This window comes from Prunus mume, linkage group LG4 (genome assembly GCF_029339155.1).
Source record: "Prunus mume cultivar Tortuosa linkage group LG4, ASM2933915v1, whole genome shotgun sequence".
In the NCBI taxonomy this organism is placed as follows: domain Eukaryota; kingdom Viridiplantae; phylum Streptophyta; class Magnoliopsida; order Rosales; family Rosaceae; genus Prunus; species Prunus mume.
In genome coordinates, this window is record NC_142701.1 from 23,593,914 (window position 1) to 23,607,229 (window position 13,316).

Below are 13,316 nucleotides of genomic sequence, written 5' to 3' on the forward strand. Positions count from 1 at the left end.
GACAGTCGTTGATCATTGACGTGTACCTTACTTTAAACAAGATAGCTATTAGCATTGGCCCATGGACTAGGGGGAGATAAATGTGGAATGTCATCTTGGGATTTGAAAATGATGGGAAGGAAAACTGGTAGAAGATGTGGTGACCAAAATCTGAGTCTGATTGGGAATTGGAGTTGGGGAGAGGGTGTAAATGTAATATGTGACATAATGAGTCAATGATCAACTATTTGCTGGACCACCCAGTGAGATTAGATTAGGCTGCTTGGTGTAGGTTTGGTTCAGTCCCAATCAAACAGTTTGTGGCCCATATCTCACTTTATAACACTAATTCAACTCAACAGCTACCATTGCCCAATTGCTAACTGGCCTACATTATGTTTTTCTCACCAGGTTGTCTTTTTTATTAGGTCAAACTTGTCAAGGGCTTGGAACACTCCTCAAGTTCTCATGCCATTGCCCAACTGGGTATTTTTAAATTATATTTATTTAATTTTTTTCTATCTTTTATTTAATTTTTTATATAAAAATCTTCTATTGTATGCCCAACTGGCTTTGCTTATATTGGGCTATAGATATTGACATCTTTTTAATATTTAATAAAATAGTTATAAAAAAAATGACTGATCAACTGGATTCAAAATAAGCAGGCTACTAGTGGAACCAAAAAAAAAAAAAAACACATGAAAAAGCAATCGTTTTCATATATTTGTGAGTGTTTTTTTTTACAAGCGATATTAAAGGAGGAAGATTTAAACAGAGAAAGTTGGGTGAACGGATGATTGGTCTTAACCATTTTTTATATTTTTTAATTGAAAAAAGAGAAATGGGCTTGTATTGGAATCTCTTTGTATATAGAAACAAAAGGAAAAGAGAATCCACTCAGCTTTGGCACTACCCACCTTCATTGTCAAGGCCTGCTTAGCCTAAAGCCAAAGATTCTGACTTCCAAATGTATTTTAAAATTAAATTAATAAATAAACAAAATATACCAATTCCTAAGAAGAAAATTACAACAATTTTACTATAATAATTAAGCATAGGAAGTAGGTAACTATCATCTCACACTTTTTCCCACCTCCAAAATAAATCAAGTGACAATTATTTAAATACCCAATAATAATAAAAAAATATAAAAAAAATTATTTATTTTTTTCTAAATAAAAATTGATATGTATACTAAATCACTAAATTAATACCAGTACTATTAACCCTCATCAGGACCCACTACAGTCAAAACAGCAAAAAAGTCAACGAATCAGACGTTCACGGTGTTGCAGAGGAACATGAGGGACGACGCGGACGCATCCCCGCCGCCACCGCCGCCGCTTCCGAGCCTGCCGCTTCGCTCGTAGTAGTCGACGCAGAACAAGGAGAGCGAGAGCTGGACCTCGTCCCGAGTCCATACTCGCCTGACCAGGTCCGAGTCGCTGAGTCGACTCAGGACTGGGCGGACGCAGACCCTGTAGAGGCGCTTGTAGCCGCCGAGGGCGACGACGACGGGACGGACGGAGGAGGGGGGAAGGGGAGGACACGTGGCGGAAGCAGAGGTGTTCCCAGAGGGAGTCGTTGCGGGCGAGGGTGGACCAGAGGCGGCAGACGCAGGCGGCGACGCCGAGGGAGGGCCCGTCGAGGCGTTTGAGGATCTCGACGAGGATGTCAATGTGGTCGTTGATGAAGAACTTGGGCCTTTTCTCTTTGTCTTCTGAAGATGGTGTCTTCTGATGATGCATGGTGTTTTTGATGGGGTGACTGAGGTATGACATGCTAACTGTAGCTCAAAACACTTGCACTAGAGAGAGAGAAGGGGAGGGAGAGAGAGAGAGAGAGAGAGAGAGAGAGGATAGTGGAGAGAGACTCATGGGTGTATATATATTTATATAGACTTGTGCATGAAAATGTGAGATGAGAGTGTTTTGTAGTTATAAAGTGGGGGGTTTAGCCGTTAAGGGGTTTTGACTTGTGCATGAGAGAGAGAGAGTGTTTTCTTTTGATTTTTGGTTGAGAACCTTAGGATAAGCTAGTTGATATTAGATACCAATTTACAGTATCTGATTATTTAGCTGATATACTATAAATTAATACTCGCACCAACTAATCACTTTCACTTAATTAATTGATCGATGATTTTTATAAAAAAAATGTTATTCGCACTTCTAATTTGTCATTCTGAAACAAAATGTAAATATGATTAACATTTGATTTTTATTATATGTAACAAAAAATACGAGAGTTTTACTAATTAAACAAAAAGAAAATGAAGTTTTGGTGAGAGTTCAGAGTTGGAGAGGGATAGAATGGAAGGGGTACGTAGAAGTGTGTGTGATGTGATTGTGTGGTGGGTATCGAGGGAAGAGAGAAGGGGCCAAAGGAAAAGTTCCAAGGCACAAATAACTGGAACCAATGCTGACTGTTTTGCTTTTTACCCTTTTCTCGCTTTTAAATATTGTTTTTTGGGGTCAAGTAGATTTGTTGTTTGTTGTTTTTGTTGTTTTTATATTTGTTATTGTGTGTGTAGTGTAGCTGTGAATTCTTCAAGACTTTGATTTTAAGGCCGTTGTGAAATAAGTTTGGCCAATCTACAGAATTGAGCCGTGCCTCGATATTGGTCTGCAAGTCTATGGTTACTATTAAGCTTAGGGGTGGACCTAGTAGGTAGAGTAGTGGGGTTCTGTAGCTGTAGGGCGTGTGTTCATATTTCAATTTTAAAAGGCGGAGGACACTCGTTCGAATTCCGCCACCCATCTGTCATGTGCTCACACACAATTGATGCTAGCGTTTTTTTTTACCTTTGTCATCAAAACAATCCACTCTCACTATATTCAACTCTAATAGGTTCATTTTTCAGCTAATAATTTGCTTAATTAATTGTGGATTTCAATTGAAAAGGTAAAAGAAACCATATGCTGCATCAGATTCAGAACATGAGTTTCATCTTTCTACCTCTTCTTCTTCTTCCAAGGAACACCAAAAAGTCACATATCACATAGGAGGCTGTGTTTTCCAGTTTCCTCTGCAAGAAAATAATGTGGCATTGGATACCAACCACAGCAATAGAAGACTTTTTAGATGATGATGAGGCAGCAGCTATCTGTTTGTCTTCATGGGGTTGGAATTTGGCTCAGAAAGGAAACCCCCAAGTCCTTTTAGACAGAAAGCATATAACAAAATAATATCAATAAAATACAGAGAGAGATTTGACATTAGATTTTATAAAGACACAAGGATGGATGGCTGTGTCTACCCCACACCCCTGCATGCATTTAGAGACGAGTGTCATGGGGAGTTGTTTTGAATTGTCTTGGACTTGTTTGTTGGACACATTCGAATGAGAGAAGCACTGTTTTCTATTCTTTGCTTGCAGTGCAAAGAATTTGATAATTGCAAAACTACAAGCACATCAAACCTGTGAACAGCACATGACATTTTTCACAATTTCACTCACTTCCCTGAAGACTGTCATTTGTTGTATTTTGTTGTTGTAAAGTATGTGCCACATAAATAGGTCAACATGTATATTATTATTACATAGAATTTCCTCCTACCATCTGATTCAAATCAGCACATTGGCACTCAGATCTATGGCCCAAAAGAGTTCATCATATTTTGGGTTTTCTTGAAAAGTTGCTCTCTCTCTCTCTCTCTCTCTCTCTCTCTCTCTCTCTCATGTGTTTAGCATTTAGTTTTTGCTTTTTAATATGATATTCTTTTGGGGTTAGGAAAGTCAAGTTGAATAAACTAAGCATTCATTGAGAGACCCTTTGAACAATCACATAGGAATAGGGTTAAGAAGTTGGAAACAATGTGATCCAAACAAACAAGCAGCAGGGAAAAGGTAAACAGAAAAAGACTTGGAAAACAAACAATGAAATTACAGCCAGAGTTGACATACTAGCCTAACTGCTCTCTTAGCTACAAGTGAGCCACTGTAGAATCTATGGCTTCACCTGTTTGGGAAATTTAGCCACAAATGCTTGTAGTTTTTCTTTGTGGCCTTGTTCTTGCCATGGGATATATTAAGGGTTTGTTGGTCATTCAAAAGTTTTCATGGGGTATTTTTGGAAGGAAATTTCATAATTCATTTTACAAAGTGATTACAAGATACAGCCAAAAATCTTCTGGTGGTAAACAAGTAAATGAAGGCAGCAATGCAAGTAAAATTTTGGCTTCAACATTTTAAAATCATGTGTCTTTCTTAGTAAGAATCAAGCGAAGAACAGAGAAGGCAGAGGAGGACAGAGAAGAACCTCAAGAGAGTTGGCAAATTACCTACTAGAAGTTGATAGTAGCAACATATACAACAATTCAGGAAATCAAAGAAACTAAGCAAACAGGAAACAGAAAATGTAGTTCGTAGCTAGTCGAAAACGTACACTACTTTTTTGTACTCGTACAGAAACATATTACAAACATTGTTGTACAAATTAATACAAGCAACTTACAGCACCACAAATTAATACAAGCAAATTACACCACCACCCTTATTGTAATAAAACAGAATGCACCAGACCCCATACAAGAATTCTAAAAAACAACAGCAAAAGCTGCAAGATAAACATGGATTTAAAATAAGTACTTAGTTTCTGTGTCCTCTCCTCCCCAGTGTGCCTCTTGGCTGCCTCTTCCTGCTAAATTTCTCTAAAAACCATTCATGATTCTTGCTTGTCCAAAAGTTCCCAGCAACCACTCCAACTATTAGACCACTAACAACTCCTGGCAGAACCACATACCAATCTAGTGCAATTTGAAACCCGGAATCTTCATCTTCTTCAAAGATTGATGGTGGTAGCGATATTGAGCTATCACATTTCTTTGACAAAGGCTTTCCACACAGATCTGAGTTTCCTTGGTATGAATCTTCTAGGAATGTACCAAATTGTTGGCCAAGTGGTATAGGACCGCAAAGATGGTTATAGGATACATTGAAATACGCAAGGAAAGTGAGTTGTGCCAAATTACCGGGGATCCTTCCTGAGAGCTGGTTTCGAGAGAGATCCAACGATTCAAGAGCCGTCAAGTTCCATAAAGATGATGGGATGACACCAGTGAGAGCGTTGTTGGAAAGGTTAAGGAAAAGAAGGCCTCTTAGATTCCCAATGACACCTGCTGGAATCTCTCCTTCAAATTTATTACTTGAGAAATCTATAAATCTAAGAAGGTAAGGGGTCCATATATATTGCAACTCAACACCTTTTGCGAAAGTCGTGATTGAGTATGGATAAGAAAAGGTAGTTGAGTTGTCTGATGTCGTAGTGATTTGAAAATAAGTTTGCTGGCTCTCGTCAACAAATTTCATGGAATTCCAGTTCTCTAAGTAGTTAGAGGGCAACGCACCTGAAAAACCATTGTCAGATAAATCAATGATGCACAACTTTGGGAAGTCATGGTTAGTTGCATACATCCCAATCATGCCATGGAATCCATTAGACCTCAAACTGAGAAACTGTAGTGCTGGAAGTGCCCCTAACCAAGATGGGAAGATGTCGCGCATATGATTGTTTCCAAGGTTAAGAAACTCTAATCGAGTGCAAATGGCCATTGATCTTGGTACTTTTCCCTGTAACTGATTGTAACTCAAATCAACCATTTTCAAACTATTTTCGACTGGACATATTTGAGGAATACTGCCATGAAATGAATTGTTCATCAGCATCAATATTTCAAGAGCACTGGAGTTCCCCAAACATTGTGGAAGCATGCCACTCAGGCTGTTGTTGGACAAATCAAGAATGTGCAAATGATTCAAGTTGCAGAACGAGGGCGAAATTTCTCCACTGTAATTATTGCTGCCGACCATATAGTGTCTGATTGATTGTGGTGGAATTGGCAGTGATCCTTGTAACATATTGGTCCCGAGATCTAAAGAATATAGATTCTGCCATGGAAGATTGATTGGATTTTGGTCAAATCCCGTTAAGAAGTTGGAAGAGAGGTCGAGAGTCAACAAAGTTTCTCTACTTGCATTCCACACCCATTTTGGTATTCGCCCTTGAATGTTGTTGTCGCTAATTTGTAAGCTTCGCAATTCGGATTGATATTTTAAAATTTCTGGAAACTCTGTTAAGTTGCATGAAGACAAGTGTAGAAGTTCAAGCTGTGGAATAGTAGCACTCAAATTGGTTATGATCTGCAGAGATAACTTGTTGTGTGATAAATAAAGTTGCTTTAACTTTTTGGGCTGGGAAAACTGATCAAACTCAACTTGTCCACTCAAGTTATTAGAGGAAAGGTAAAGAAATTCAAGATTTTGGAGCTGGAAGAGTGACCTAGGAATTGCTCCGCTCAAATTGTTACCCCAGAGGTATAGAGTAGTTAATTGGGTCAAATTCATAAGCCAAGACGGGATTTGACCAGTTATTTCGTTACCACCCAAGTTTAGAACTGAAAGTTGCGTGAGGTTAGCCACAAAACTTGGGAATTTTCCCCTGATTTTGGTGGCCCAAAGGGACAAACTGTAGAGGTTGGTTAAACTCGCTATCCAAGACAAGGAATATTCAGAAACTAATTGGCCTGTGGAATTATTATTTGGAACGTCATAAAATATTCCACTCATGTAAAGGTAGTTGAGCTGGGTAAGGTTTCCGAGTGAAGATGGAAGATAGTGGGAAAAATTACAATAGGAGATGTCCAACAAATTTAAGGAATGGAGGTTTCCGATAGAAGCAGGCAGCATGCCAGAGAAATTTGTGTCCCCAACATTCAATTTCTTCAAGAGATTATTGCTCCTGTTAAAGTTAGGGAAAGAACCGGTAAGGTTTGAGTTATATTTCACATCCAGAACCTCTAATTTTGGTAGGTGGAAGATGCCTACTGGGAATTCCCCATTCAAACCACAACCGCGAAGTTGGAGAGATGTGAGAGAAGATGCATTGACCAAGATATCAGGCACAGTGGAGTACATCTCTACCCAACTAAGATGAAGTTGTTTTATGGTGGTCAAGTTCTGAACCAGCCTTCTCATGTTGGCCTTGGTCAGTTTCAAAGGGATACTGTCATCATCGTTCCAATAATTGAATGACAGATCAAGGGTTGACAGCTTCGATAGCATTGAAATTTCTGATGGAATTTGGCCAGAGAAACAGGAATATGAAAGGTTGAGATACGTTAGACTCGAAAGATCATGACCAAATCTTGATGGTATTTGAGAGAAATTGAAGTGATTATCTGAGAGGTCAAGCCTCTGCAGATGAACAAGGTGGAAGAGACTGTTGCTGGAATTGATAGAACCGTAGAGACAGCTGCTGCTGAGGTTAAGGCCAACAACATGGCCAGAGTCCTCATCACACTCTACACCATCCCATGAACAACAATTACTCCGATTCCCATCTCCTTCTCGCGTCCAAAATGAAACCTTCGGATAAGAACGAGGATCTGCATAAACAGACTTGTTAATTGCAAAGCTTTCCTTGAACTGCAGCAAGGCTGAGCACTCATCAACCTGGCCAAGTGTCCGAGTCTGCACAAATGAAAAACAGCGAGTATCAATGATCGACAGAAAAAGAAAACAACGTAGAGAAATGAACTTGGACCGCCACGATTCCATTCCCATTGCAATTTTGTTTTGTAATTATGAATGCTTAATTATGGCTCTCACACGATTAAGGGTGGAGAAATTATAAACTCCTTTTATAGACGCACAACTCGTGAAAAACGTAGTCGAGAAAAAAGCATAAGGGAATCAAAGAGAAGAAGCCAAGAAGGTGAAGAGAAGTTTATGGTCTTCAAAGTCTTCGAAAGCTAACCATTCAAAGTCTTTAAAGTCTTCCAAAGCTGGTTCTAACTTGTAGCAGAAAAGTATGTCTTGTTAATTTCTTCGGCGCTTTCAACAACTAAATCAACTGGCCGTCCACATCCACAAGTAACTAAAACTTTTGTTAATGTATGATCTTCTCTCTCTTTCTTGAAGCGGGGCGGGGGAGGTTTAAATTGGTGAGTAGGTTCATGCACTTGAGAAGGCTGTGACTAATTGAGTTCTGTTCTTTTGGAAATGAGGAGGGCCTGACGTCATCTTCTTACAGCAGCAAAATGTTGTTTGTCGGTTTGCTTGGGCACATTTCTTTGTCCGCAGCATTTGTCCACAATTCTCGGCCGTTCATCTTTTTCGCTTATTTTGGTAACTAGTATTAAAATGGAAGGTCTTTGTTTAAATCAAAAACCCCATGATATTATTAACTTATTATTTGCGTCATAAATTATAACGAAGTGCCACATCATCACCAATCCAGCGTACTTTTTACTCAACTGGATTTTGTTTGCCCAATTATTTTCCTACATTCACATTTTTATTATTCGCCATGTTTACGGAGGTGTTACTTTCATGACTAATTGTCTATCTTGTTAGGCCATATTTCTCATTCATGTCCTCTGGTTTCACCTTTTTATCATTTGTTATTCGTATAGGTTTGATATATAGTTTTCTTTTTCCATTTGAAAAAAAACAAGACTATCACGTAAACTCGTTTTTGGATGTGTTACATGTGTAAATTTGATTGACAATTTTATAACAGAAAATAAGTTCAAATGGTTTGTAAGGTCCCAAGTTTAGTACTAGCTCTCCAGTTGGCTGGAGTAAAGTCTTATGTGCAGAACCATGCATTTTGTAAATATTAATTCGTAATTTGTTAGGTCTAGATACAATATAATTAGAACCATACATTTTTCAAATCTTCGTCAAGTACGATTATTAGAGGCAAAAACATCAAAACTTAACCAGAAACCATAGTCAAAATCTAACCAAAAAACGTACTTCATACAAAATAGTTATAAAAGCACCAAGTAAAGAAAACGTCGTCAAAGTAAATCAATTTTTGCTTTGGTTCTACTTCAACGAAAGGTATGATCGATTAGAAGACTAGGCAAAAATCTGAATATATTTTCCTCTGAAATCTGCTGAGCTAAAGATATTTAAAACGAGCTGAAAAGGACATCTTCTCATTGGTCATATCTATGCAAAATATGTCAAATTTAGTTCAAATTTAGTTCAGTTTAAAACTGATAATTAGAGCAGAACAATTACATAATGAAGAAGAACAATTACAAAGCAAGCTTATTACTGAGAAAATCCTTGGCTAGCCTCGGTTTGATACCAAGTAAATAAAGTATTAAAACACTCACAATCCCTTTAATTTGGTTACGAATCTAGTGAGTTATCTAATATAATCGAATCTCAGGCACCAAATCAGGTGATAAATAGAGCAATTAACACATAATAAATAAATCTGAAGTTGCGAAATTAATAAATAGAGCAATTAAGAGGGATAAAGAAAAAAAACCGACCTGCTCTCGTATGGAGTCACTACTTTGGCCAAAGACTTTACCCCTTACAGGCCGACCCGGTGTGGGAGGGAATTAGTCTGAGTTGTGGTTAAGGCTTAAAGGTGCCACCCATAATTAGGGCCCTTCCAGGACCACCTCGTGGTTCAGACCAAAGAAAAGAAAGAAAAACCGACACTTTTGGAAATGGAAAAGGAGCCGTCTTTGCTTACTTGGTTACAACTCTACAAAGACTGCGTTGACATTGACTTGAAGTCAAGCTTCATAGATTCCACTATTACTAGTCTTTTTACGTTTGATTAAATTTCAAAGTAATTTTTGAGTATGAACACCAAGCTGTTTCGTAATCACTTAAAACAGTGGCGGAGTTTAAAAAATTTCATAAAAGGGGCACCTCTTATACTAATTGAAATATATTTTTCATTAGGGTCACAATTCAACTAATTTTTTACTTGATGCATAATTCCTAAACTCCATTATTTTATATATTTCATTAACTATCTACTTGTTATTGATCCTAGCAAACAATCAAATGAAATATACTCACTAAGAAAATTTGAACGGTAAGTTACCTGTTAGAATTTATAAGGTGTGATGTGTGTTGCTCTATTAGATTTGAGGAGAATAGTACAAGGCTTATGGGGGAAGCAAAGTGAATTTATTAGATTTGAGGAGAATAGTACAAGGCTTTATATAGGCTAATTGGCCTTCTTAGCATATTGGCTTATTGGCCACCACACTTGATTTAGGGCTAGTTTGGCATTGCTGTGCTTTTAAAAAAAATTGCTTCTGCTGTTGCAAGAATAATCAGTTGTGGAAAAAATCAGTTAGGCGTTTGGTAAACTATATTTGAAAAAGTGCTGTGAGTAATCAAAGTGTTTGGTAAATTTTTATCAAAATTGATTTTAGTATGTATAATGACAAAAAAGGACATGCATCATGATGAAATTATTTGTTGTTTTCTTATTTCTTTTTCTTCTTTTAAAAAAAAAAAAAAACTTTAAGCTACATTTTTTTTTCTTTTTTTAATTTACACTTTTCTTGAGTCAGAACATTTTCGTCTCTTTGTATCTTTTTTTCCCCCAGATCTCTGCATCTCTTTCAGCTGCCTCTTTTTCATCTTCTTCTTCTCCTTCCTCCTGTCACCTGCTTCTTCTCCTTTCTCTCTGCAATTTTTCTCTTCTACTCCTTCTCCTTGTTCTATTTTTCTCCCTCTCCCCAGAGAAGTCGTCCTCCTTGCACAGTCGTCATCGTCGTCTACAGTCCAAGCCTGTGGAGTCTTCGTAAATCTATCATCGCTATCGTCGTCGCCATCGCTGTCATCGTCGTCTGTCATCGTCGTCGTCTACAGCCCATGGTCGGACGTTGTGGTTGTGGTTGGAGCTTGGGTGGGGTTTGTTGCAGACAACGAATAGAAAAAGGGATGTGAGTTAGAACGAATAGAAAGAGGGATGGTTGTGAATGAACAGAATGAAGAAGAAAATGGGAGTCTGCAGAATGGAGAAGAATAGGAGTTTGCTGTGTCGCTCGATTTGTATTGGAGGGACAAGGACTGTCTATTTGAAAAATAAGTGAGGGCATTATGGGAAAGTAAAACATTCATTAAACCACTGGTTAAATTTTTTTTAAAGCAGCTTTTAAAAGCTGGGTTATACCTGCTTTGGAAAAACAGCGGTCATTGACCGCAATTTTTTTTAAAAGCTGATTTCTGAGGTTTACCAAACACCATGGTTTGGCAAAATTTTTATTAAAGCAGCTTTTTTAAAAATTTAAGCACTACCAAACGCTACCTTAGAATAGTTTGGGCCTTCACTTAGATTGGTGAGCTTATTGGCCCTCAACATAAGTTTCTTTGGGTAGCTCTTGGCTCCCTTAGTTTGGGAGTTCTTTTTGTTGGACTCCCCATATGACTTGGGTTGGGTAGCTCTTTTGCTCCACCTTGTATGAGTACAACCATGCCTACTTATAAGCTTTGATTGCCGACATTGCCCAAGTCCCATTGACTTGGACAATCTCTCCTAGGCACATATTTTATTTCTCTAGACTTTTCTAACCATTTAAGATAGTTGCTAGGATTTTTCTAGTCTTTTACAGTAATTATGCCATGCAACATTGAGCTTGCCAATTTTGCATAGTCGGTGAAGTCTTCCTCTTGATTTCTCTAGATTTTTCTTGAAATCTTAAGCACAAATGTGCATTATTTTCAACATTATCACTACAAAATGTAGAGTTGAGGTGTGACAATAAAGAGATTATTTGAAAAGTAGCAATGATATTGGAGAAAAGAAAAAAAGAAAAAAAGGGGCTTTAAAATTTGGTAGAGAAAAGTAATCGTTGTATTAAAGAAAATTTGAGAGGAAGTCAAGTGGAGACGTTCATCATTGTCTCTACTTAATATGCATGTAACTCACTAGCTTGAAGTCAAATTATTAAGGCCAATCTACCATTAATTAATTTAACACTACTACAGAAAAGGTCATAGATGACGGGAATTCACCATCGTGTAGCAGGATTTCAAATCATTGTGAAATCGACCGACATCTTTTGAAGAAACAAACCGCGACGGTAAATCCCTGTCGTTGTTCAGATAAACAACGTCACTAACAAATAAACACCGACATCTATATCCTGAAAATGAGCCAAAAAAATCGACAAAGATAAGAATAGACTACCATTTTGACAGGAGAACCGTTGTGCAATATTAATTTCTTCATCTTCTTATTAAAGTTTTTCTATGATAATTTTAATGGAGTTATCATTTGGATTAAAGAGCTTGAAACATATTTTTCCATTATTGATATTTCGTTTTTTAACTCAATCTCTATAAAATTATTTTTCCATTTTTTTTTGCCACTTTTATTTTGGTCCGTCTAATTATTTCTTGGTGTTTAGACATTTGCCTATTCGCTCCTTGAGAATTTGATACTTGAACTTCCAAGATTATTACTGCGTAAGACTAATTGCACTTGAGTAGACGCAACAATGCCTTCGTCTTCTTGCTCATTTTACTAATTGGGTTGCTTCACTATTTTATGCGGAAGCTACTCTGGCTAATAAAGCAGCGCAATGTTGCCAACACGTCACATGGGGTTGGGTTAAAGGCAACAAAAAAGGGGTTTTGATTGATGTTATGCTGTGCAGGTTTGCTTGATATGCGTAATACAAGTCATGCTATTTGGCAAATATCTGCCAATTAAAATGATAAAAAATAAAATTAAAAACACCATTATAAGCTTGTCTTACATGCATCCTCTTTTTATATATTTTTATAGAATCTATAATTTCTCCAAATGTTGGTACAGGAGCTCCAAAAACCCAGAAACAGCTTCTGAACACCACGGTCCACATCTACGACATTAACAGAGAAAGCCTTTAACTGGTGATAATGATTATTCAAATTCCTCAAGAAACTAAGAAGGTCTACCACTTCCCCAGAGTAGTTCCCATAATGACTGTCATAAGATTTTTTTATAAAATTATCCATGGAACCAAGGACTTCAGTAGAGTTCCAAGATTTGAACCTATCAAAATCGGATAATTGCAAAGCTTTTTTCACTGCAGTATGTGTAGCAACCTTTTCCCACTTACGACGATAACGAGCAAACATACCCATCCTTTCTTCAGAGCTTAACAAGAACGGATGAGATGCCAATCTCTCGACACAATCAGGATAGCTGAAAAGACCAAAAGGACATCCTATAAGGAATGAAGTAGAAAGAAGGAAATAAAAAAAGTTATAGTAGAGAACTCACTCCAAACACACAGCCTGGTCGAAGAACTTGAAGAAGCTACTACATTCCTCCCATGAATATTCGGACCCCAAAATTCTCTCGAACAAGACATCTAACATCATCCTAAGTTGCATTAAATCTTTTTTCTTATTTTCGACTTGATCACTGGGACTCAAGTCAGGCAAATATCCCTCAATGTTTATTACTTTCAGCTTGTCATGAAAAAACACAAAACTGGACTGCTTATGCAAACCACCATGGAATAAGCCCTTAGCATGAATGCTACGCACACCACGAATCAGATCCCTGCATAAA

General features: G+C 37.6%; 2 protein-coding genes across 2 annotated transcripts; both read right to left on the reverse strand.

The window, feature by feature from the left end:
• Positions 1–1,083: 1,083 nt before the first annotated feature.
• On the reverse strand, positions 1,084–1,937 carry SLY2 (F-box family protein). The gene is given in 2 exon segments (XM_008231685.3): positions 1,084–1,519; positions 1,521–1,937. Coding segments are annotated over 2 exon segments (507 nt in total). The 5' UTR covers positions 1,764–1,937; the 3' UTR covers positions 1,084–1,255.
• Positions 1,938–4,333: 2,396 nt separating this feature from the next.
• On the reverse strand, positions 4,334–7,724 carry LOC103344030 (receptor-like protein 7). Its single transcript, XM_089049575.1, has one exon. It carries the CDS (start codon positions 7,544–7,546, stop codon positions 4,574–4,576), a length of 2,973 nt encoding a protein of 990 aa, XP_088905701.1. The 5' UTR covers positions 7,547–7,724; the 3' UTR covers positions 4,334–4,573.
• Positions 7,725–13,316: the final 5,592 nt, after the last annotated feature.

Bases quoted from the DNA above. Each gene is read 5' to 3' on its own strand.
- LOC103344030 (XM_089049575.1), bottom strand. From the start codon at position 7,546: ATGGGAATGGAATCGTGGCGGTCCAAGTTCATTTCTCTACGTTGTTTT.